This window comes from Vipera ursinii (genome assembly GCF_947247035.1).
Source record: "Vipera ursinii genome assembly, chromosome: 13".
Classification (NCBI taxonomy): Eukaryota; Metazoa; Chordata; class Lepidosauria; order Squamata; family Viperidae; genus Vipera; species Vipera ursinii.
Genome location: NC_139526.1, coordinates 4,652,708 through 4,679,234, shown reverse-complemented (window position 1 = coordinate 4,679,234; position 26,527 = coordinate 4,652,708). Strand labels below are relative to the sequence as shown.

Sequence of the window (26,527 nt, the reverse complement as noted above, 5' to 3'; positions counted from 1 at the left end):
TGTGTGTGTGTGTGTGTGTGTGTGTGTGTGTGTGTCAGACCCGCAGGAATGGCTAGTAAAGGTGGCGGCAGTCCGGCATTTGCGTTTCTCTGTGTGTCAAGCCCCGTGGGCCCGACACACAGGAGGGGGGGGAATGCTGCTTCCTTGCCAGCCATTCCCGCGGGTCTGACACACACACACACACACACACGCACGAGGAGGGAAACAACGCTTGACTGCCGCCTCCCTAGCAGACCTTCCCTGCGGGATGTGCTGCCAGGTGTCAAGCCCTATGGGCTCAACAACACAGTGGGGATCGGGGGAGCACGACCGGTGGCAACTACCCAGCATCAGAGAAGGCCCAGCTGCGCCCGCGCCCATCAGCTGTTCAGCGGGCGAACGCCGGACCCGCGGGCGCGCCAACTGCTGAGGCAGCCGTGGGGAGCCCAGCCGGTGGAACCCGCCCGGCTCTGGGGACAGCCTGGCCACGCCTGCGCCCATCAGCTGTTCGGCGGGCGAACGCACAACGCCAGTGGAACCCGCCCGGCTCTGGGGACAGCCTGGCCACGCCCGCGCCCATCAGCTGTTCGGCGAGTGAACGCCGAACGCCGGTGGAACCCGCCCGGCTCTGGGGACAGCCCGGCCACGCCCGCGCCCATCAGCTGTTCGGCGGGCGAACGCCGAACGCCGGTGGAACCTGCCCGGCTCTGGGGACAGCCTGGCCACGCCCGCGCCCATCAGCTGTTCGGCGAGTGAACGCCGAACGCCGGTGGAACCCGCCCGGCTCTGGGGACAGCCTGGCCACGCCTGCGCCCATCAGCTGTTTGGCGGGCGAACGCCGAATGCCGGTGGAACCCGCCCGGCTCTGGGGACAGCCCGGCCAGGCCCGCGCCCATCAGCTGTTCGGCGGGCGAACGCCGAACGCCAGTGGAACCTGCCCGGCTCTGGGGACAGCCTGGCCACGCCCGCGCCCATCAGCTGTTCGGCGAGTGAACGCCGAACGCCGGTGGAACCCGCCCGGCTCTGGGGACAGCCTGGCCACGCCTGCGCCCATCAGCTGTTCGGCGGGCGAACGCTGAACGCCAGTGGAACCCGCCCGGCTCTGGGGACAGCCTGGCCACACCCGCGCCCATCAGCTGTTCGGCGGGCGAACGCTGAACGCCAGTGGAACCCGCCCGGCTCTGGGGACAGCCCGGCCACGCCTGCGCCCATCAGCTGTTCGGCGGGCGAACGCCGGACCCGCGGGCGCGCCAACTGCTGAGGCAGCCGTGGGAAGCCCAGCCGGTGGAACCCGCCCGGCTCTGGGGACAGCCCGGCCACGCCCGCGCCCATCAGCTGTTCAGCGGGCGAACGCCGAACGCCGGTGGAACCCGCCCGGCTCTGGGGACAGCCCGGCCACACCCGCGCCCATCAGCTGTTTGGCGGGCGAACGCCGAACGCCGGTGGAACCCGCCCAGCTCTGGGGACAGCCTGGCCACGCCCGCGCCCATCAGCTGTTCAGTGGGCGAACGCCGGACCCGCGGCCGCGCCAACTGCTGAGGCAGCCGTGCGGAGCCCAGCCCTCCCTTTTCTCAGCAGCCTGTTCCGAACGAAGGGACAGTTCTTTTGTTGACTGGAGTATAAGCCGAAGTGGATTTTTTCAGCCCAAAAAGTGGGCTGAAAAATTCGGCTTATACTCAAGTATACACACACACACACACACACATATTTGTTTTCTGAGGTTTTCGCAGGTATTTGTATGTAGATCTTCCCACATCCCATCTATTCTAGGGTTGCAATAACTGATCAAGTTTGAAAGGTGAAGGAGGGGCATTTCTTGAACATTAAAAAAAGATTTTTTAAAAAGGCCTGGTACAACAATAAGGAAGAGTTGAAAAGGGAGACACAGCTGCAGGTCCCCATCTAATAGCGGAAGCTGCTCTGGCACTCAAAAGGCTGTTGCATGAAACCAGAAGGAAGCAGTTAAGTTTCCCTGGGAAAAGGGGATTAAGGAATCAGATTGTGAGTTCAAGTCCTATGTTAGCCACGAAAGCTGGCTGGTTGACTTTGGGCCAAGTCACTTTCTCTCAGTCCAACCCACCTCATAAGGTTGTTGTTGTGGAGAAAATAGGAGGAGGAGAAAGATGTGGTGGATAAGTTCTCCGCTTTGAATTCTTTGTAAAAACAATAAAGTCGGGATACAAATAGAAAATAAATCAGTTAAAAAGGTACCATCTCAATGCCAGCCATGAAGAGAGGAAGCAGCGAGGAGGAAATTGAAGCCTTCGTTTGCATCGAAACTGAGTACAGACAGTCCTCGACTTACAATGACTCATTTAGTGACTGTTCAAAGTTACAACGGCATTGACAAATGCGACTTATGACTGTTTTTTCACACTTACGACCTTTGCAGCATCCCCACGATCATGTGATCAAAATTTGGATGCTTGGCAACTGATTCATATTTATGACTGTTGCAGTGTCGAGGGGGGTGTCAGGTGATCCTCTTTTGGGACCTTCTGAAGAAGCAAAGTCAATGGGGAAGCCAGATTCACTTCACAACCAGGTTACTAAGTTAACAACTGCTGTGATTCTTTTAACAATTGTGGCACGAAAGGTTGTAAAATGGGGCAAAACTCACTTAACAAATGTCTCACTCAGCAACAGAAATTTTGGGCTCTATTGTGGCCGTAAGTCGAGGACTCCCTATAGGACATGAGAAATTGGAGAAGTAACAGTGCAAAATTGGGAAATAAAGTTGTTACTATAATATCAGTAGTAATAGTCATCTTTTTACGTAGCAAACTTCAGCAGGATAGGATAGGATTGGATAGGATAGGATAGGATAGGATAGGATAGGATAGGATAGGATAGGATAGGATAGGATAAAGGACCTTGGCGGTCTTCTAGTCCAGCCCCCTACTCAAGCAGGAGTTCCTATACCATTTCAAACAAGTGACTGTCTAGTCTCTTCTTAAAGAGCTCCAGTGATGGAGCGCCCACAATTTCTGAAGGCAAATGTTCCACTGGTTAATTGTCCTCACCATTAGGAAGTTCCTCCTTAACTCCAGGTTGCTTCTCTCTTTGGTCAGTTTCCAACCATTGTTTCTTGTCCTGCCCTCTGGTGCTTTGGAGAATAGCTTAACTCCCTCTTCTTTGTGACAGCCCCTCAAATACCAGAATACTGCTATTATGTCTCCCCTATTTCTTCTTTTCTTTAGACTAGCCAAACCCAAGTCCCACAGCCATTCTTCGTATGTTTTAGTCTTCAGGTGTTTGATCATTTTATTTGCTGCTCTTTGAACTTTTTCCAAAGTCTCAACATTGTTTTTGTAGTATGGTGTCCAAAATTGGTTGTGTTTCTCCCTTTTAGAAATACTTCATTGCAAAGCTGCAGATGGTCTAATTTTAGCCATCTCCAAATTCTATTTTGCCCCATTCATTTCCCTCCACCGTTATCTTAGAAGTAAGAATTGCAAATATCCTGCCTGACTTGCTTCTGGGTGGTTACTACAGCAACCGGGTAATTGCTGAGATGAAGCAGTTGCCAGGAGATTGATGGTGCACAGCCCCCCCTTCCCTTCCCCTTCATTGCTTCCACCACCACCCCTTGCTCCCTTTCCTGTCCCATTATGGGTGCCATGGCAACCCACTTGGAATAAGCTGGGTTCCCTGTATCGAAGGAAGGTGTGTGTGTGGGGGGAGGCGCTGCAGAGGCTGGCATTCTGTGTACAAAGGTTTGCACCCAATGTGGCAGTGTATGCTGAATGTTTGTGCAAAGAAAAAGGGTTTTCCATCCGGATTTCCTGCTGGGCCCCTGAATTGACCACAACCTCCATTGGTGCACTGGTGACAACAATCTCAGAGCATCAATCTCAGAGTCATTTCTCTTGTTTGGGAAAAATATGTTCAAGAAAGCCAGCTCTGATGGTCGGATCACCCACGTGCATTCAGCCAGGCACAGTTTCAACAGTGTCATCATGTTGCTCAGCCATCTTTTGCCGCGTTGAGTGTGTTTGCACAACAGACCCACATGCAGTAACAACAATGACACCAAAAAAAGTGCAAGGCAACATTTAAAACGTATTTAATCTTTCTTTGGTTACTATCATTAATACGAAAATGATCTGTAAAATATGGCCAAATTCATCTCCCATACTGGACAGTTTTCCACAAATGATTGAGTTTTTCCCCGATTTTCATGAGCACTGATGCAGCCAGAGGGTTGGCTGGCTGTGAAGCTGTGCATTGATCTAATCCCACAAGGAAATGATTGTTTAGAAAGCACCCCGCAATGGACTTTGATAGATACGATAACTATGTATTGGAGTGATATTTAAAAGGATGAAGGAAAAAAATGGATAGGAGAGGATAGATGAAAACCATAACCAACTTAGAAAGCTTTACAAAGAAGAAAAAATGGGCCTCTCCGTCTAAAGGATATTTTAAAGAGGTATCTTAAAATATAATGGATTAGCATGTTGAAAGAAAAATCAGGCCCAGTTCCAAGCCAGGAATAAAAAGGAGGTTGCTTAAGAAAGAAGGTTTATTGATGAGCAGAACCAGCAACAGCATGTAGTTTTGGGACAGCTGACAAATTGATTTGATGAGTTCAAGGATTTTTATATAGTTTTACAGCATTTTGTAATTTGGAGGCTTGCTTTGTGTGATTTTGTTATTAGATTTGCTTAGCTTTTTTTCGCAAAGGCTAGCAATGGGTTTAAAACACTGGCTTCCTTGGGTTTTAATCCTGTCAGACAAATGTAACTAATTTTATTGCATTATCTTTAATCTGTCTATTACCTCCATTGAGCTGTCTTTGTGCATCAAAAGGCTTGATTCATTGTTTCCACTTTTCCAGTAGCCAGGGGTTTTATGAATAAAACATTGTTTCAATATTTCTTTTCCTGAGCTTTATTTTTATGATTTGGGGGGGGGCATAGTAAAAAGGATTGGGGTGGGGCGTTCTTACCACAAGCACCTCCAGGATGTCTCCCCTGTTCAGAAATGTGGCAATGCTTCATTATTTTATCTCCCATTGAATTTCACCCAACCAGTTGTCATGTTATTCGATGGAATTTTTTCAAAGGGTTGTACCCATTCAGTCTGGAAAATGTTTCCCGTGTTTGCCAAAATGTAGCATACAATGACCAATTCACTGATATTAGAATTAGAATTAGAATAGAATCGTGGAATGGAAAATATGGAATGGAATAGAATGGAATGGAATAGAAATAGAAATAGAATAGAATAATGGAATAGAATAGAATAGAATAGAATAGAATAGAATAGAATAGAATAGAATAGAATAGAATAGAATAGAATAGAATAGAATAGAATAGAATAGAACAGTTGTGGCACATATGAAGGGTGAACTCTTGAGAAGCCAGCTTCATCTCAGAATGCCTGAGATTTGGGGTTAAATCAGGATTCATCTCTATGCAAACCCAGCTTTTGCAGTGATTCAGACCAGATGTGACAGGATATCCATGGCTTGACCTCTTTCCTGTCAGTTCATTTTGAAATTTAAAAGGCAAGCCTTGGAAGGAGAGCAGAGAAATGGTGGGTAAGAGAAGGACTAGAGACTGCTTCTCTGCCTTGCTGTTTTTAGGATCGATGTTGGTGCCAAGTGGGAAAATCCCCTTACTTTTTTTCCCCCTGCAAGATCTGCTTTCCTTTGGTGGAAAAAAAAAGACATTCCTTTTGCAATTTCTCCCCAAAAAGAACAGGTTTGCTGAGAAATTCTCCTGGGTGGGATGCTCTGTTTTTGCACTAACAGCCTGTGGGAATATTCCTTTTCTTACTGCAAATTTTTCCCCTTTGGGCCCTGCAGCCTCTTTGGCTTCTCCGATTTCCCAACACACCTTCCTCCCCCTATTTTCCCCACAACAATAGGCCAAAGGCCCTTTTAATCCCTGGGGATACCTTCTGAAGCAGCAGCTGTGAATCCAGGAGGACCCTCAAGTTATGAACTATTTGATCTGGGACAGGGGAGTGCAGCTTTATCTAAAAACAGAAATGGAAATTCACTGGTCTCAATGGATTTCTGAACGTAACATAAAAATAAACACAATGGCTGAGGTTTCTGTTGTTTGGAGGGGCATCGTTATTTGAGGCTGTGTCAGGCTATAAACGTTAACAAGCTAACATTGAACATTAAGAAACTAAGCCACTTGGGTGTAGTGGTTAAGGCTAGAAGTTGTAGTCTCACCTTGGGCATGAAGCCAGCTGGGTGACCTTGAGCCAGTCACTTTCAGCCTAGGGAGAAGGTGGCAAAACACTTCTGAAAATCTTGCCAAAAAGGCCGCAGGGGCTTGTCCAGTTGGTTTCTAAGAACTGGACATGATTGAACGGAAGGGGGGAAAGAAGGCTAATGCATTTGTTGACCTGACCAAAGTTATGCAATCCTGCTGTGAGGAACAACTTCTCTTCAGTGTTTGGTGACAGTGAAATCAAGCCAAAGGTTGTAATCCAATTGCCCCCCCCTCAATTCCCCCCCCAAAGTCCTGACTTTCTGAGCGGAGAAACTGGAAATTGGAGTATCTAGTCGAGGGGTCCCCAACCTGTGGGCCGCAGCCCACTACCGGTCCATGGCCTATTCACAACTGATCCATGTGAATGGTTGGCTGGTGTGCGCATGTGTGCATGCATGCACAGCTCCATTCATGTAAGCATTGCGAGCACTCGGAGCCCAACTCATGCGAGCATCGTGGGCAGTGGTGGGATTCAAATACCTGAATAACTGGTTCTCTTCTTTGATGCAGGCCTGGGCCTCTGAGGCCTAGAACAGACTTCCAGAAGTGGCATCCACGCACTTCCGGCAGGCCGTTCTAGACCTGGGAGGCCTAGACTGGACTTCTGGAAGCCAGCTGGTTCTCCAAATGCAGCAAAATTTAGCTACCAGTTCTACCGAACTGGTACGAACCGGCTGAATCCCACAACTGGTCATGGGTGTTCTCGGCCTCAATCATGCAAGCAACAGGTGCTCATGCACATGCAATCCCCTTTTCCCCCTCCCCCCTAGGCCACCAACCCAGAAACCTAACCTAACCATTCAAAGTTACAATGGCACTGAAAAAGTGACTTATGACCATTTTTCACACTTAACCACCGTTGCAGCATCCCCGTGGTCACGTGATCAAAGTTCAGATGCTAGGCCACTGTTTCATATTTATGACAGTTGCAGTGTCCTGGGGTCAGCTTTTGTGACTTTCTGTCAAGCAAAGTCAATGAGGAATCCAGATTGATTTAACAACCATGTTATTAACTTACGAAATGCAGTGATTCAATTAGCTGCGGCAAGAAAAGTCATAAAATTGGGCAAAATTCACTTAACAAATGTTTCACTTAACAACATAAAACGTTGGGTTCCATTACAGTCATAACTTGAGGACTACCTGTATTGGGTCACCCTGCTGGAATTAACCCTGAGGAAGAATCCTAACGATGTAGCATCAGCCAGTTGAGTCTGTGAGTCAGCATATGTGAAATTCAGTTTTCCAGCAGTTGAACTGCCTCTGACTTGCACCAAGATTTAGTTAGGCAAGAAAAGAGATATGGTCAAAATAAATGCATGCTGCTTGCATACCAGAGAGACTCTGGTTTTTCAAGATTTGTTAGAGCAGACAAATATCTTCAGCACAGAACTGTAGCTCGTGCGTAGTGTGGTTTATAATGCTGCTGCAGTTCTTTAACCAGAAAATGTGAAAGTAGAAGATAAAAAGCAAAGAAACAACCAAAACTAGCATTTAAATTTGTGTCCTCATTTGTAAAATTAACCTGACTAATTGCAAACACCCCCCAAAGAAAAACACAAGTTTTTATTTAAAGAAGATGTTTTGAATTGTTTATCTGTCAAGAGAGTCCATAGGAGGGTTTTGAATCTGGATCTGGACTTGTTGACTAAATTTTGCCTGCGGTTGCTTTTTAAAATAGGAAACGGGTGGAGAGGAACACCAGGGGATGTTTCTTGCATTTTAATTAAGGGTTTTAAATTCACTGCTTTGTATTGATGTTCATCCAAGCCTGAGTGGTTTTAAACAGCAGCAGCCAAAGGATTTACAAATGATGAAAATTGCCTGTATCTTCTGAGCAATGGATTTAAATTCAGGGATTTTGAGAACATGAGGTAATGTTGCAGCTGGAAGTTAGAATTGCCTACCATCTAAACTCTGGATAAAGACTCTAGCAAAGTAGAATCATAAAAACAACATTAAAAACACCAGAAGCTCCCTACTGGAAAGCTGGGTTTGAAATCCTTTTGCATTGTCTCATCCTGGAGATTTTTGACCAACCAATTCAGGATCTCCATTTGCTTATTTGTGCTATGTATTTATTTTGGTTGCATTTTCTTCCAAGTATCCCCGGGACAGTTGTTTGAATACAGAACATAAAATCATAGGGATAGAAGGAACTTCAGAGGTCTTCTAGTCCATGGCTTTTCAACCGGTGGTACGCGTACCACTAGTGGTACGCGAGCACCTGACTGGTGGTACGCGGTATCGCCTGCCTCCCCCCCGCTGCCTCCTCCCCACCCCTACCCCCGCGCTCCGCTCCTTTCCAGCTCACTTGCTGCCGGAAAGCATGCTGCTTGGCAGCGACCTGCAGGAACCCTACAGAGGGCGCGTGCAGGCGCAGAGCGACACCCCGCCGTCCCCAGGGACTTGTACAGCAACCGGATTGACTTCTGATCAGCGCTTCTTCGGGGCACACATGATTGAGAAGGTGCGTCGGAGTCCTAGGTACCGGTAAGGCGATTGGTCCGCTCTTCCCAATTGCCCGCCAGCCCTGGGAGAGCCCCGCGCAAGCGCCTCACCAGCCACCAAACCCTGCCTTTCGAGCAGGAGCGGCCTTGCCTTGCTTGCCCTTGGCCACCTCCGCGGGTGCTGCTCTAGCGCAGAGAGGGCAAGGCCAGTCCCTGTTCGGCCCGCCATCCCCGGGAGAGCCCCGCACAAGTGCTTCACTGGCCACCGAACCCTGCCTTTTGAGCAGGAGCGGCTGTCGAGCCCTGGGCTAGACAATCAACTGGGTTTGGGGGGGGGAAATCCGTGCAGCGACCCAGCTACCTGGCCTGCCAGCTGCTCATTGCTCGCCCTGGAGCCTCCGCTGCCAGAAGCCTGCTTGCAAAAAGCGGGGCAGGCAGCAGCAGCAAGAGCAAGAGCAAGCAGGGAAAGGCCGCTATGAAGCCCCAGGCTCAACAATCAACCAGTTGTGTGTGTGTGGGGAATCTCTACAGCAACCCGGCTACCTGGCCTGCCAGCCGCTCATTGCTCCGCCAATCAGCTGGGAGGCTGAGACTCCGGATTTGAGCTGCCAACAGAACGCAGTGCAGGGAAGACACACCAAAGCCAGCCGCTCATTGCTCTGCCGATCAGCTGGTTTGCTGCGCGGATTCCTCCCCCCACACCCACTACTCACTACTGATTGTCGAGCCCGGGGCTTGATAGCGGCCTTGCCCTGCTTGCTTTTGGCCAGCACTGTGAGCAGCTGCAGCCACCCGCCCCACTTTTTGCAAGCCCCGTTATGCTGCCGTCGCAGGCTTCCGGCAGCGGAGGCTCCGGGACGAATGAGATTGCCAGAACCGCGAATCGGCGTTTGCTCAGAAATGCCGATCTCACTTCCTGTGCATCCCGCTTGCTTGCAGAAAGCAAGCTGAAAGTGAGTGAGCAAGATTGCCAGAACCACGAATCAGCGTTTGCTCAGAAACGCCGATCTTGTGCTCGTGCAATCTTCCTTGGTTTCAACTTGCTTTCTGCAACAGAAAGCCGGTCGCAGGGGCGAGTGTTGCTCTAGCACGGAGAGGGGGAGGCCGGTCCCCGTTCGGCCCGCCAGCCCCGGGAGAGTTAAGTGGGCATCAGGTTTCTTGGTAAAAATGGATTAGGAAGGAAGGAAGGAAGGAAGGAAGGAAGGAAGGAAGGAAGGAAGGAAGGAAGGAAGGAAGGAAGGGACAATGGGAGGGAGGGAAGGAGGAAACGACAAAGGGAGGGAAGGAAGAAAGGAAGGAAAGAAGGAAGGGACAATGGGAGAGAGGGAGGGAGGGAGAAATAGAGAGGGAGAGAAAGAGGGAGAAAGAGGGAGAGAGAAGGAGAAAGAAATAGGGAGGGAGAGAAAAAAAATAGGGAGAGAGGGAGAGAAAGGGAGAGAGAGAGGGAGAGAGAAGGAGAAAGAAAGAGAGGGAAATAAAGGGAGAGAGAAGGAGAAAGAAAGAGGGAGGGAAATAGAGGGAGAGAGAAAGGGAGAAAGAGAGGGAAAGAGAGAGGGAGAGAGGAGAAAGAGGGAGGGAAATAGAGGGAGAGAGAAAGGGAGAAATAGAGAGAGGGAAAGAGAAATAGAGAGGGAGAAAGAGAGACAGAGAAAGGGAGGGAGAGAGAGAAAGAGGGAGGGAGAGAGAAAGAGGGAGAGAGAGGAGGAGAGAGAGGGAGGAAGAGAGAAAAAGAGAGGGGGAGAGAGAGAAATTAAATTAGTAACATGATTGTTAAGTGAATCTGGTTTCCCCACTAACTTTGCTTGTCAGAAGGTTGCAAAAGGCAATCACATGACCCTGGAACAATGTGACATTATAAATATGAATCAGTTGCCAAGTATCCAAATGTAAATCACATGACCCTGGGGATGCTGCAACGGTCATAAGTATGAAAAATGGCATAAGTCACTTTTTTCAGTACCATCGTAACTTTGAACATTCACTAAGCGAATTGTTGTAAGTCGAGGACTACCTGTACTTTATCGATTTTTTCCTTTTTTGGGGGGGGTCACGCTTTTGACACCTTGCTGGGTGACTGGTGGTACTCGGACATTGCCTTATCCTAAAAGTGGTACAATGGGTGAAAAGGTTGAAAAGCCCTGTTCTAGTCCAGCCACCTGCTCAAGACTGGAGACCTTATACCATCCCAGTCAAATGGTTGTCCAGCCTGTTCTTGAAAACCTCCAGTGATGGAGCACCCGCGACTGCAGGAGGCAAGCTGTCCCATTGATTAATTGTTCTCACAGTCAGAATTTTTTTTTCTTTAGTTCTTGGTTGGATAGGACAGGACAGAATAGAACAGAACAGAAGAGTAGAGTTGAAAAGGACCTTGGAGGTCATCTAGTCCAAACCCCTGCTCAGGCAGAATACCCTATACAATGTCAGACAAATGGTTGTCCAATCTCTTCTTAAAAACTTCCAGGGGGAGAGACTTCGAAAGACAGTAATAGAAAGCTTATCACCATGTGTCACTTTCAGCACATTGGAAAGTCAGCCTCAAAAATGCCTCCAAGAGAAAAAAACAATTTTTTTTCAAGCAACCAAAAACATGGTGCTAAATGGGAGAGTGGGGAGGGGTTGGGGGGGAGGAAGGTTGTATTTGTTTTTTATTTGTTTTTGCAAAGGATGACCGGTATAATGCTCAACCAGATAGCATGATAGGCATTGGAAGAGAAGAACTGAGTTAGTCTCTGGTAGCCAAAACTTAGAGAGAGCCAGATAGCACCTTTTCTGACTCAAAATTGTATTGAAAGGCATACATTTGCCTCAGTGTCAGCCCCGCCAGGGAGACCAGATCAAAAAAATCAATTTGAATGAAAAACAGGTGGAAGATAACAGAATAAATCTTTTTGTTAGACCTACATTTTGTCCCAGTTTAATGCATGGTGACCATTATGGCCAATGGTTTCTATTTATTTATTTATTTATTTTATTTTAATCCCATTTATATCCCGCCCTTCTCCGAAGACTCAGGGCGGCTTACAATCTAAGCACAAATTAAATGTGCTTAGCAATAGCCTTCATTCTATGTATATGCCTGCTTATTAAGACTTTCGCCCCTTCCCAAACGGCATTATTACAAAGTCAGCTTATTGCCCCCAACAAACTGGGTCCTCATTTTGCCTACCTCGGAAGGATGGAAGGCTGAGTCAACCTTGAGCCTGGTGGGATGCGAACCTGCACTAATTGCAGGCAGCTGGTGTTACTTAAGGAGGCATTAGCCCACTGCTCCACCAAGGCTCTTATGTTTGAGTCACAGGTTTCCTAATGCAGTGATTTAACATTTTGAACAAATACAGATAATCCTCACTTAATGATGCCCCCCAAAGGTATTTACAACCTGATTTCAAAGTTCGGATGCTGCCCCTCCCCAGAGTCACATGATCACATTTTGGCCTCTTGGCAACCAACTCACTTTTAAACCATTTGCAGGATCTCACAGTCACGTGACCATGATTTTCAATATTTTCTTGACAATTTCCAGTCTTCCGGTTTCCAACAAAAAAAAATGCTGATTGGATAAAATGGATTCACTTAACGACTGTGGCGTTCTCTTTAACGGTTGCTGCAAAAATCATAAAATCAGGCATGGTCCCATGGTGACCCAATTAACCACCACAATCAATGACATGACTGTAATTTTAGGCTCAATGTGTCATAAGTCAAGGACTACCTCTAAATCACAACCCCGCAGCCCACAGAGCAAATTTTTTTAAAAATATGGTTTACAAATATTAGTGATTGAGATTACTCAAATACTGAATGAAAGCCAAGTAGAGTAGCTTGTTCACACGGCAAAAGAGGCTAAGCTCAGGATCAGTTTTTGGGTAGGTTTTATGTGGTTTACTGTGATACATTAACCTTCTGGGTTGATTAATTTGTAGTTCAAGGTAATGGCCAAACCCAGAAACATTTCAATTACCAGCTGAAGCTTAGGAATCCAACCTGAGAGGTATTTGGCCACAAATGCACCATTTGCTTATTTGTGGGTTTTGCAAACCAGACTCTTAAGATCTAGAAGCTTCCTGATATTTTTAAGAGAAGAGTCCTGTTTTGTTGGTCTTCCATGGTAAAATTATTGGAGAGGTTTCCAGTGGTAATTTTGCCTACTTCTCTTTACAGGTTATCAGCAGGAGGCGAGAAGAGCAATTCATTTTGCGGCTGAAGAAAAATCCCACTGACTAAAATGGCCCTGATGCTGCTCAATCGGCACACAACATGGTCACTGCAACAGTGTTCCAGGATATTGGCAGTAGGTAAGTGGGACAGAAAAAAAGTTTATATGTCTATATATCAATAAAGGTAGTCCTCGACTTACAGGTGCAAAATTTATGTTGTTAAGTGAGACAGTTATTAAGTGAGTTTTGCCCCATTTTATGACCTTTCTTGCCACAGTTAAGTAAATCACTGCAGTTGTTAGTAACATGGTTGTTAAGTGAATCTGGCTTCCCCATTGTCTTTGTTTGTCAGAAGGTCCCAAAATTGCAGAATAGAATAGAATAGAATATTGGCCAAATGTGGTTGGACAGACAAGGAATTTGTCTCCAGTGCATAAGTTCTTAGTGTACGTACAACCGATAGTGATAAATCATGATCATAATCAACATAAAATACATTCATCATAAATCATAAGATGCAACACTTAGTGATAGTCATAGGATACTCCTAACCAAACAACATCAATCATACTAGGGTACTAAATAAAACAATATAAATCGTAAGATACAAGCAACAAAGTTATAGTCATAAGAAGATAAGAATAGGTAATAGGAAAGATGAGGAGAATAATAGTAATACAGCTTTAATAAGTAGTTTGACGGTATTGTTGGAATAAGTTAAGCAGAATGACGGCGTTGGGGGAAAAACTGTTGTTCTGGTGTACAATGCCCTATGGCATCGTGTTGATCTGTCTGTCTGTCTATCTATCTAACTATCTCTCTCTCTCTCTCTCTCTCTCTATCTCTATCGATAGATAGATAAACCGAAACAAGACATTTTAAAATGTGCATTAAAAAAGGATACAAAAACATATAATCAGGAGAACAAGTGGCTGTCCAGTGTCTTCTTAAAAGCCTCCAGTGATGGAGCACCTACAACTTCTGAAGGCAAGCCATATATAAACACACACACACACACACACACACACACACACACACACACAGCTTTTTAAAGGTTTCATAGAGGTACACTATTTTCTAAAGAAAAGACCTTGGGGTTCTGTAAGAAGAAAGCTATTAGAAGAAACCTTGCATGAATGAAAGAATTGGATGATTATTATTTTTTTCTATTCAATGACCCAAAAGAGCTTTTTCAAAAGGTAACTGGACATTTTGCTCCTCATCTGAGAAGCTTCTTCAGCTCTGAATAAGAGAGCATTGGGGATTGAGTTAGACCTTGTTTACCCCCTTATTATAGACTAGTGTTTCTTAATCTTAGTAACTTGAAAATGTGTGGACTTTAACAAATGCTAGCTAAGGAATTCTAGGAGGTGAAGTCCATATATCTTAAACTTGCCAAGGTTGGGAAAGACTGCCTTAGGCTCTAAATCACAGTGGGACATCTGGATTCGGAATATATGAGTAGCTATATTGGCATAGAATTGAGGTCAACATGAAATAAAAACCCTTTGATGTTGCAATTCGTGGGTCATGAAGAGAAATTATCACATGTGGTCCTAAAAAGCATATAGCAGCAGCTAGAAATACTGGAGTCCATGGAACACCCACAGTGCCTTCAGATCCCCAGAATGAAATGAAATGAAAATAAATCAGCTTAATTTATTTTTATACCACTCAAAGAAGCCCTGCACATAATTTTCCATAAAAACTTGACACAATGAGCAATAAAACCATGTGGCATCAAAATGATTCAAATACAGGATTAAAATAAAGTATATGTACAGATAATATTTTGGGAGATTCCAGGTGAGATAGATAAAAAACAAAATAACAGAGTTGGAAGGGACCTTGGAGGTCTACTAGTCCAACCCCCTGCTCAAACATATATAAATTTAATAAAATAAATAAAATAAATAAAAATAAACAGGAGACCCTATACAATTCCAGACAAATGATTGTTCAATCTCTTCTTAAAAACTTCCAGTGACGGAGCACTCAGAACTTCTGAAGGTAAACTGCTCTGTGGGTTGATTGTTCCCACTGTCAGGAATTTTCTCCTGAGTTCTAGGTTGCTTCTCTCCTTGGTTAGTTACCATCCACTGCTTCTTGTCTTGCCTTCTGGTGCCTGCCTATCTATCTATCTATCTATCTATCTATCTATCTATCTATCTATCTATCTATCTATCTATCTATCTATCTATCTATCTATCATTATTTGTCTGTCTATTTTGTCTGGGCTGCTTAAAATTCAAAAATTGTAGATTATGAAATACGCTTTCTGTACATCCATTGTCTGCCTCAAACTTTTTGAGCCCAGTTCTAATCTTTCTACAAGAAATTGCAGCAGATATAATAATCATTATGTTATTTCTTTTAGGTGACTCCCCCAAAACATGCCCTTGCCTGCCCCAGATCCTTTGCATTTGAAAATCCTTCAGGAAGACCCAACCCCAGTTTACTCTTCCCCTTGGCAGCCAGCCTTCTCTGCACCTCTGAATCATATGGTAGCCTCTCTCGGTGGTGCAGGATCTTCGTTTGGCTCCTGTGCCCAAGGAATGTTTGCAGCATTGTGTAAGCAGCCTTGGTTCGGTTCCCATGGGATGATTAGGGTCACTGCACAGCTTAGATAATTATTATTATTTTGGTATTAGTATCCCCATGCTAGGGAAAGCATGAGTGGACACAAGCTCCTGCACGTTATCCTGGAAGCATTTTATAAATAAAGCACATGTTCCCAGGCTGTGTGAAGAGCTGTTTACTTGCTGAGAGGCTCCTGACTGTTAGTTGCTCTTTTAGCTGTTCAAATGACACAAGTAGCCAAGCACTTTTGGCTGAGGATTGTGATTTCCTGGAAAAGTCCACAAATTTTCTTCTCTTCCCTATTTTCCTGTGGGGGAAGGGCACATTTCGCCTTCTTTTATTTTAAGGGTACTCCATTTGATATCCATAAAATGTATAGAAAAGAATTGCATATGTAATATATAAAAAATGTATCTATAGGTAGTCCTTGACTTATGACCACAATCAACCCAAAATTTCTGTTGCTAAGTGAAACATTTGTTGAGTTTTGCCTCCTTTTACGACCTTTCTTGCTACAGTTAAGTGAATCACACTACAATTGTTAAGTTAATAACATGGTTGTTAAGTGAATCTGGCTTCCCCCATTGATTCTGCTTGTCAGAGGGTTGCAAAAAGGGATCACATGACCCTGGGCCCCAGTAACCGTCATAAATACGAGTCTGGTGCCAAGTGTCCGAATTCTGATCACGTGTCCATGAAAATGCTGCAATGGTCATAAAGTATGAAAAATGGTCATAAATCACTTTTTCCAGTGCTGTTGTAACTGATTGGTCAGTAAGTGAACTGTTGTAAGTCGAAGACTACCTATACATTACAATACATTATTGTATATAATTGCATGTTACTGTTGTTGTTAGTTGCGAAGTCGTGTCCGACCCATCGCGACCCTATGGACAATGTTCCTCCAGGCTTTCCTGTCCTCTACCATCTTCTGGAGTCCATTTAAGCTCATGCCTACTGCTTCAGTGACTCCATCCAGCCACCTCATTCTCTGTCGTCCCCTTCTTCTATTGCCCTCAATCTTTCCCAGCATTAGGCTCTTCTCCAGTGAGTCCTTTCTCCTCATTAGGTGGCCAAAGTATTTGAGTTTTAGCTTCAGGATCTGGCCTTCTAAAGAGCAGTCAGGGTTGATCTCCTCTAGGACTGACCGGTTTGATCACCTTGCAGTCCAAGGGACTCGCAGGAGTCTTCTCCAGCACCAGAGTTCAAAGGCCTCAATTCTTTGGCGCTCAGCCTTTCTTATGGTCCAACTTTCACTGCCATACATTGCAACTGGGAAGACCATAGCCTTGACTATATGCACTTTTGTTGACAGGGTGATGTCTCTGCTTTTTAGTGTGCTGTCTAGATTTGCCATGGCTTTCCTCCCCAGGAGCAAGCGTCTTTTAATTTCTTGACTACAGTCCCCATCTGCAGTGATCTTGGAGCCCAGGAAAATAAAATCTGTCACTACCTCCATTTCTTCCCCATCTATTTGCCAGGAATTGAGAGGGCCGGATGCCATGATCTTGGTTTTCTTAATGTTTAGTTTCAACCCAACTTTTGCACTCTCCTTCTTCACTCGCAACAAGAGACTCTTCAGTTCCTCTTCACTTTCTGCCATTAGAGTGGTATCATCTGCATATCTTAGGTTGTTGATATTTCTTCCAGCAATCTTAATTCCAATTTTTGACTCCTCTAGCCCTGCCTTTCTCATGATGTGCTCTGCATATAAGTTAAATAGGCAAGGCGACAGTATACAGCCTTGCCGGACACCTTTCCCAATTTGGAACCAATCAGTGGTTCCATGTCCAGTTCTCACTGTTGCTTCTTGGCCCGCATATAGGTTTCTCAAGAGACAAATAAGATGTTCTGGTACTCCCATCTCTTTAAGAACTTGCCACAGTTTGTTATGATCCACACAATCAAAGGCTTTAGCATAGTCAATGAAGCAGAAGTAGATGTTTTTCTGGAACTCCCTAGCTTTCTCCATGATCCAGCGTATGTTGGCAATTTGATCTCTAGTTCCTCTGCCTCTTCGAAATCCTGCCTGTACTTCTGGTAGTTCTCGATCCACATACTGCTGGAGTCTAGCTTGTAGGATTTTAAGCATAACTTTACTAGCATGAGAAATGAGTGCAATGGTGCGATAGTTTGAACATTCTTTGGCACTGCCTTTCTTTGGAATTGGAATGTAAACTGATCTTTTCCAATCCTGTGGCCACTGTTGAGTTTTCCAAATTTGCTGGCAAATTGAGTGCAGTATTTTTACTGCATCGTCTTTTAAGATTTTGAATAGCTCAGCTGGAATACTGTCACCTCCACTAGCTTTGTTGTTGCTCAGCTTTTCTAAGGCCCACTTCACTTCACATTCTAGGATGTCTGGCTCGAGGTCAGTGACCACCTCATTGTGATTATCAGGGACGTTAAGCTCATTCTTGTATAGTTCTTCTGTGTAATTTTGCCATCTCTTCTTAATCTCTTCTGCCTCTGTTAGGTCCCTGCCATTTTGGTCCTTTATCATGCCCATTTTTGCATTGAACGTTCCCTTCATTTCTCCAATTTTCTTGAAAAGATCTCTGGTCCTCCCTATTCTATTGTTTTCTTCTATTTCTTTGCACTGTTCATTTAAGAAGGCATTCTTATCTCTTCTAGCTATTCTCTGGAATTCTGCATTCAATTGGGCATATCTTTCTTTTTCTCCCTTGCCTTTTGCTTCCCTCCTTTCCTCAGCTATTTGCAAAGCTTCCTCAGACAGCCATTTTGCTTTCTTGCATTTCTTTTTCTTTGGGATGGTTTTAGTTGCTACCTCTTGTACAATGTTGCGAACCTCTGTCCATAGTTCTTCAGGCACCCTGTCTATCAGATCTAATTCCTTAAATCTATTTGTCACCTCTACTGTATATTCAACGGGGATATGATTTAATTCATACCTGACTGGCCTGGTGCTTTTCCCTACTTTCTTCAGTTTAAGCCTAAACTTTGCAACAAGAAGCTCATGGTCTGAGCCACAGTCAGCTCCTGGTCTTGTTTTTACTGACTGTATAGAGCTTCTCCATCTTTGGCTGCAGAGCATATAGTCAATCTGATTTCTGTGTTGACCGTCTGGTGATGTCCATGTGTAGAGCCGTCTCTTGGGTTGTTGGAAAAGAGTGTTTGCTATGACCATCGTATTCTCTTGACAAAATTCTATCAGCCTGTGCCCTGCTTCATTTTGTACTCCAAGGCCAAACTTGCCTGTTATTCCGGTTATCTTTTGGCTTCCTACTTTAGCATTCCAATCCCCCATGATGATAAGGACATCATTTCTGGGTGTTAGTTCTATAAGGTGCTGTAGGGCTTCATAGAACCGGTCAATTTCATCCTCTTCAGCACCGGTGGTTGGGGCATAGACTTGGACTACTGTGATATTGAATGGTTTGCCTTGGATTCGAACTGAAATCATTCTGTCATTTTGAGGATTGTATCCCAGTATTGCTTTTCCTACTCTTTTATTGACTATGAAGGCTACTCCATTTCTTCTGAGGGATTCTTGCCCGCAGTAGTATACCTGATGGTCATCTGAATTAAATTCACCCATTCCTGTCCATTTTAGTTCGCTGATACCTAAGATGTCGATGTTCAGTCTTGTCATCTCTTGTTTGACCACGTCCAGCTTGCCTTGATTCATGGATCTTACATTCCAGGTTCCTATGGAGAAAAAATCTTTACAGCATCGGACTTTCCTTTCACCACCAGACATATCCACAGCTGAGCGTCCTTTCGGCTTTGGCCCAGTCGCTTCATTCTTTCTGGCGCTACTAGTACTAGCCCTCTGCTCTTCCCCAGTAGCATATTGGACGCCTTCCGACCTGAGGGGCTCATCTTCCAGCGTCATATCGTTTTGCCTTTTGGTACTGTCCATAGGGTTTTCATGGCAAAGATACTGGAGTGGTTTGCCATTTCCTTCTCCAGTGGATCACGTTTTGTCAGAACTCTCTGCTATGACCTTTCCGTCTTGGGTGGCCCTGCACGGCATAGCTCATAGCTTCATTGAATTACGCAAGCCCCTTCGCCACGACAAGGCAGTAATCCATGAAGGGGTGCATGTTACTAGACATAATTAAATGATAGTATCCTTTGTTCAAGAACTTTGTGTGGCACCATAGAATGTCTTCTTTGATCTCACTATAAGGCTAGGCTGAGAGTTATCTAATCCAAAAACCCTAGTGTTCTTCATTAATAACAAATAAAAATATTCAGAATATCCCTTGGATGCAAATGACCTCACTTTTTAAATTTTTTGGTGGGCAGGGGGTTATAAGTTGAGTTGCGGCCACTCCCTGTTCCGCAAATAAATGTTTGCAAACTTTCGATGCCAATTTAACTGGGTTCATTGCTGGCAGTCACAAGTTGGTGCTTAAAGTCTTTAATCCGAGATGAATTAATTAAAATGTCATTGATCGATCAAAGGGGAAAACCGGTTGGAGTGCCACTCTCGTTAAGCACCATTTTGCTTTGGGAACAAAATGGATTTGGGGCCTTCCTAGCAGCACCACTGGCGAGCTGACATCCTGCTGGCCAGCAAGACACTGTTTGCGGGTAGTATAGTAATTGGATGCAGGATCTGGAGAGATGATTGAGATTGTCCTTGTGACTCTGGACAGTTGTTCCTCAGGAGTAGACCACAGAAACCATCATTTTGCAGTCAGCTTAGGGGTGGAATGGCTGGGAATTGGCAATTTCATCAAGTTTGCGCTCACAAAGCAGACTTTTATGGACATTAAGCTCAACAATGGCTCATTTCTTGATCACTCTTTTGGATTATTATTATTATTTGCATTTTGAAATGATTAAAACTCTTTTGACTAGCAAGAGTCTTATTATATTAGTCATGTGAGTCTTCTGCTAATAGAGGATGATGGTATAAATTTTAAAGTATTGAAAATATCTGTCTATGGAGATTCTCAGTCATCCAGATCATAGTTATCCCAGAGATGCTTTCTTGTCCAGTTGCCTCGTGAAAAAGCATCTTTGGGATATTAAAAATACATTATTTCTTTGGACTGTGCAGCCAAATCGTGCTGAGTATATATTGACTTTGGAAAGTTAACAGATTAAGGCAGGGGTCTTCAAACTTGGCCCTTTTATGACTTGTGGACTTCAACTCCCAGAATTCCTCAGCCAGGCATTTACTGGATTTACAAAATAAATCTGTTAAAGCATTGAAAGATTTTTACCTTGAAACAGATGAATAGAAAATTAGGTCTGGGACCCTTTTTGGGAGGATTAAAGAATATTTTTGAAAACTCAGGAAAGGAATACAAGGTTGGTTTATTCTATCAGGACTAAACAAAGAAAATAGTTATATCTAGTTGCCCTCACTAGACTTTTGCTAACAAAAATGATTGATAAAGCATTTGGATGGTTTTTTAGACAAAAGATGAGTTTTAGGCAAGAGACTGTTGTATTTAGAAATCATGATATTAAAATACTGTTAAAATAGTTTATACTTCCTGGAATTAATGGAGAAATTACTTCTTTTTTAAGTTTTCTCTTTTCTTTTTCTTTTTTTTGTTTTCTTTTGTATTTTTCTTATTTTTGTAGCCTGTATTAGCTTCTATTTTCATGTATAATTCTTCATAAAATTATTTGGAAAAAAGGGAACAAATTGGGCTTCAAATTGTAGTTATGTCTTAAATATCAGAAGCATTTCAAAACAAGTAGTTTTGGGGGAATTGTTAATATCTGAAGTTATATTTGTATACTCTTCATCAAATATCAATGCTGTACTCTCCGTATACATATGGATGTCCCTTCTTGAATATACTTCCTAGAGTCACTTCTTTAATTCATTTTTGTTTTTGTTTTTTGTAGGACTCCGAGGAATCAGCCAAGTGGCAGCTAAAATTGACATGGAATTTGACTATGATGGGCCACTGATGAAGACCGAAGTCCCTGGGCCAAGATCCAGGGTAAGTCAAGATGGAGACGGTCAAAAAAGTTAAGATGGGTACAAGCAAAAAAGCCAACACAGTGCTAGACTGCATTAACAGAGGGAGAGAATCAAGATCATGTGAAGTGTTAATATCACTTTACAATGCCTTGGTAAGGCCACACTTGGAATACTGTATCCAGTTTTGGTCACCATGATGAGACTCTAGAAAGAATGCAGAGAAGAGCAACAAAGATAATCAGGGGACTGGAGGCTAAAACATATAAGGAATGGTTGCTGGAACTGGATATGTCTAGTTTAATGAAGAGAAGGATGAGGGGTGATATGATAGCATTGTTCCAATATCTCAGGGGTTGCCACAAAGAAGAGGGAGTCAACCCATTCTCCAAAGCACCTGAAGGCAGGACAAGAAGCAACAGAATGAAACTGATCAAGGAGAGAAGCAACCTAGAACTAAGAAGAAACTTCCTGACAGTGGAGACAATCAACCAGTGGAACAGCTTGCCTCCAGAAGTTGTGGGTGCTCCATCACTGGATGCTTTTAAGAAGAGACTGGACAGCCTCTTGTCTAGAATGATATAGGGTCTCTTGCTTGAGCAAGGGGTTGGACTAGAAAACCTCAAGATCTCTGTTATTCTGTTAAAATTTAGATTATTTATTATTTATTTTGTTATCATGTGTTTAATATTTTTAAAAATAACTCAAGGCAGCAAACCCACCTTCCTCCTCCTCCTATTTTCCCCACAACAACAACAACAACAACAATCCTGTGAGGTGAGTTGGGCTGAGAGAGAGTGACTGGTCCAAGGTCACCCAGCCAGCTTTCATGCCTAAGGCAGGATTTGAACTCACCATCTCCTGCTTCCTGGCCTGGTACCTAGGTACTAGGCCAAACTGGCTTTCTGGTTAAATCATGATGTTTCAATACTATTTGTACTTCCCTGGGTTGAATACAATAAAATAAAAAAATAAGAGAAACCAAAAAAGTTGAATAAAAAGTTGAATTATACTACACTGTATAACAGGGGTCCTCACCCTTGGCAACTTTGAGACTTGTGGACTTGAAGTCCACAAGTCTTAAAGTTGCCAAGGGTGAGGACCCCTGCTCTATAAAATACGCTGTGCTGGCTGGGGAATTCTGGGAGTCGAAGTCCAGAGATCTTAAAGTGGCCAAGGTTGAGAAATACTTTACTAAGCTGCATTGGGCCTTTGGTTTAATGGGACACATAGCCCCAGCTATTACAGAAGAGCATTATGTGTGAGTCACACAAGCAGGACATATTTAAAAAATGCTAACTTATTATCATGTGTGAATGCAATTTTAGATTTCAGAGATGCCAGTAAGCCTAAGCACAACCTTAGACAAAACTTGAAAATAAAGCCCAAATGTCATAATATTTCAGCTGGGCGGCTATATCAGTTGGTTGATGTTCTTGCTTTGACAGAATGAATGAATGAATGAACCATTTATACAAAGGGGTTTTGGTGTACGTTGATGACATCCTGATATACAGCACAAATATGGCTGACCACGTAAAACAAGTGAGAGAAATGCTAAAGAAACTGTTGAATGGCAAACTTTATGTTAAGCTATCCAAGTGTGATTTTCACCAGACCCGACTAGATTATCTTAGCTACAGAATTTCCAGCAAGGGCATTGAAATGGACCCGACCAAAGTGAAAGTCGTAATTGAATGGCAACCCCCAAAGACTTGCAAACAGCTCCAGATCACTAGATTTCACCCAAGTGGCCTCAGACAACGAACCCAGGTTCAAATAGGAAATAGGTTGGATTTTTGCAACTGGGAGGTCTAAGAAAATTAGGATCTTGGGTTTCCTCTGGAGCTGCCACTTCTCTGTTTCATTTGAAAGAACAAAGCTGCCCATGCAGACACGATCATGATCCCTTCTCTTGGTGCAATGTACACCTGGGGCCTGAAGGCTTTTCCAGAAATTCAGTGTCTGGACTCTTTTGGCAGCTCTGCCTAGTTTCACAGGCATCTTCCTTAACCCAGGCTGGAGATGAATCTTCTGTCTCTAGCACAGGAATGTTATATCTCCTGAGTTTTCGACTGCTCAATCTTTATCATATCCTTTTCTTTCTTTCTTTCTTCTTCTTTTAGGAACTAATGAAACAGTTGAATGGAATTCAGGTAATTTCTCCAAATTCCACTTGAAAATAATCCCAGGTCTTCTACCCTTCAAATATTGGCCGCCGAATCACAAAATTGCATGAATGGCAGACTATTGACTTATGTATGCCTGTTTTGTTACAGCAAGGCCATTCTCCTGAAACTGAATAGAACAAAAATGGGATGCTCTAATTGCACACTCAATTGTATGACCAGAAAGTTGTTCTGGGACTCCTTTCCAATTGCTTTGTTCTAACGTAGCCTTTTTTCCTGTAAACTGGGCTCTTCCCAACACTGTTGGTGAAAAGGCAAAATGTTACTAGGTGTCTCTCCTTTGTGGGTTTTTCTCCCTTCAGCAAAGACTGAAGAAATGATGGGAGGAACTCAAGAGGACTTCAAAAGTGAAAAGGCTGCTTTGTTCAAATCTCTTTAAAATTTCTGCAAATGAGGCTCCCATAACAATAAGACAAACCTGGAATCCCCTTACCTTTCCTGTATAATTTTTCATTATAATAAAATATACAAACCAAACCAAAACCACAATAAAAACTAAGACATAGAAAAATAAGAGAGCTTGAAAAAACAGAAAGCAGAAACATTCTTTCTGTTGAGTAGTAGTTATCGTAAAAGTTTTCCCCAGATTGTTTTCCCCCCCTTTTTAATCCCCAAATCCCCAAACCATCAGAATTCCCTTATCTTTCCAAGACAAGCATGCCTATAGAGGTATGAAAAATGATTTGCAGAAATGGGAAACCAGAGTTTCCTATTTTCCTGTGTTCAGCCTAAATTGTGGCTCATTTGATTTGACTCTCAACTACTTCTTCATGTCAGGAAATCTCAGCTTGTTTCGTCTGTTTCTCTCAGAATGCAGAAGCGGTCCACTTTTTCTGCAACTACGAAGAAAGCCGAGGAAATTATCTCGTGGATGTCGATGGGAACCGGATGTTAGATCTCTACTCTCAGATTTCATCCATCCCAATTGGTAAGAATTCTTTTGAGTCTTTGCAAGATTTCAGATCTCAGCTGGAGCAACCATGGGCAACCATGAGCTTAAACCTTTCCTTTTCAGCATCAACAGCCCCCACCAATGATGCGTGTGACAAATTGGAAGCACAGGCAGGAAAAGGGGACAGGTAGTCCTTGACTTTAAAGCCATCCATTTAGTGACTGTTCAAAGTTACGCCGCCGCCAAAAAGTCATAAAGTTGCCAGGTTTGGAGTCCCTGGTTATAAGAGGAAAAGTTGAATCTGAGCTCCTGGAAAAAGGAGGCGATGCAGGGGAAGCTACAGTAAATGGGGTGATTTTGAATCTACCAGATTTTTATGGGCAAGGTTTTAATTGTAGGTCGCTTTATTTTTATCTCTTCTAAGGAGAGGATGGTTCTGGAAGGGTGCCAGGTTTCCTTTTCAGCTACCATTGACCTGCCACTGAAGAAAAATATTAGAGCGCAGTCCTGCTGCAAAATTGACTTTACAAAACTGAAGGGCCCTGGTGGTGCATTGCTTAGAATGCAGCATTGCATTTTGACTCTGCCCACAGCCAGGAGTTCAATCCTGACCGGCTCCAGGTTGACTCAGCCTTCCATCCTTCCAAAGTCAGTAAAATGGGGACCCAGATTGTTGGGGGCAATAGGCTGACTCTGTAAACCACTTAGAGAAGGCTGCAAAGCACTGTGAAGCTGTAATATAAGTCTTATTGCTATTGTGTTGTGTTGTGTTGTGTTGTGTTCTGTTCTATTCTATTCTATTCTATTCTATTCTATTCTATTCTATTCTATTCTATTCTATTCTATTCTATTCTATTCTATTCTATTCTATTCTATTCTATTCTATTGCCATGATGGTCAGTGGATGGAATGCAGTATTGCAGGCTGACTCTGCCCACTGCCAGGAAGCTCAGTCCTGACTGGCTCAAAGTTCACTCAGTCTTCCATCCTTCCGAGCTTATAAAATGAGGACCCAGATTGTTGGGGGCTCATATGCTGACTCTTTAAACCACTTTTACAGAGGGCTGTAAAACACTGAGGCATTATATAAGTTATATAAGTCTAAGTGCTGTTGCTATTGCTATTGTTTTGCCACAGTGCAGTGATTTGATATCATGTTCAACACATTCAAACATCTCAGAGTGAAAGGACAGTGGATAGAGCAGCAGGATAGAAATAAAATAACTACAGGTAGTCCTCAAGTTATGATCATTTACATGATGATTATTCAAAGCTACAACAGTACTGAAAAATTAACTCATGAGAGGTCCTCGCTGTTAGGACCATTGCAGTATCTCCATGGACACATGATCAAAATGTGGGCCCTTAACAACCATATATTTACAGCATCCGGGATCATATGATCGTCCTTTCAAACCTTTCCAGCTGGCTTCTGACTAATAAATTCAACAGGGGAACCCGAATTCACTTAATCATGTGTCACTTAAAAATTGTAGATCCGCTTACCAACCGTATCCAAAAAAGGTCATAAAATAAGGCTCTAGACAAATGGTTGTAAGTCAAGGACCTCCTGTATGGCCTTCTTTCAAGGTGATTGTTGGACTCCTCTTAACCAGAACTGATCTTGCTTAGATCGCCAAGTGGTATCACCTGTTAAAACTTTTGTTTAGGCTATAAAGCCAAATGCATTCTAGGTAGCGAAGATCCTCCTTATTTTGTTTACATTTTTTATTATTATTAGTTTTATTTGTTTATATATACTGTAAAATGTGAAAATTCAAAAGCAAAAAAGAAAAAAAAGGTGTGAAAAAAGGGAAGGGAAGAAACAAAAGGCACTGACCTCTGACTCTCTCTCTTGCAGTAAAATCAGACATTAAAATCAAATCTCCACTTTTTACATTTCTATAGTCATATGCACTAGCCATTTCTGTATCGGCAAATCAATCTAATCGGTGAATCCCAAAATCATCATTTTTTTCCACCTCAAGCACAAAGTCCAGAAGCGGTTTCCAAGTAGAAACAAAAGTACTTGTGTTCTTTTCTTTTATCAGCACAGTCAATTTGGCCTTCTCTGCTAATTCCATCAGTTCTTGTAACCCTTCGTCCGTGGTGGGAATTGAGGCATCCTTCCACTTT

The 26,527-nt window shown here is 43.7% G+C and overlaps 1 protein-coding gene across 1 annotated transcript in view; it reads left to right on the top strand.

Annotated features, from left to right (window-relative positions):
- ABAT (4-aminobutyrate aminotransferase) overlaps positions 1 to 26,527 on the top strand; it is an 86,991-nt gene that overhangs the window by 18,795 nt on the left and 41,669 nt on the right. The window contains exons 2-5 of the mRNA XM_083372564.1: positions 12,824 to 12,957; positions 21,235 to 21,332; positions 23,437 to 23,466; positions 24,310 to 24,427. Of these exons, the coding sequence (XP_083228690.1) occupies positions 12,888 to 12,957; positions 21,235 to 21,332; positions 23,437 to 23,466; positions 24,310 to 24,427 (316 nt within the window). The 5' untranslated portion in view covers positions 12,824 to 12,887. The remainder of the gene's footprint in view (positions 1 to 12,823; positions 12,958 to 21,234; positions 21,333 to 23,436; positions 23,467 to 24,309; positions 24,428 to 26,527) is intronic.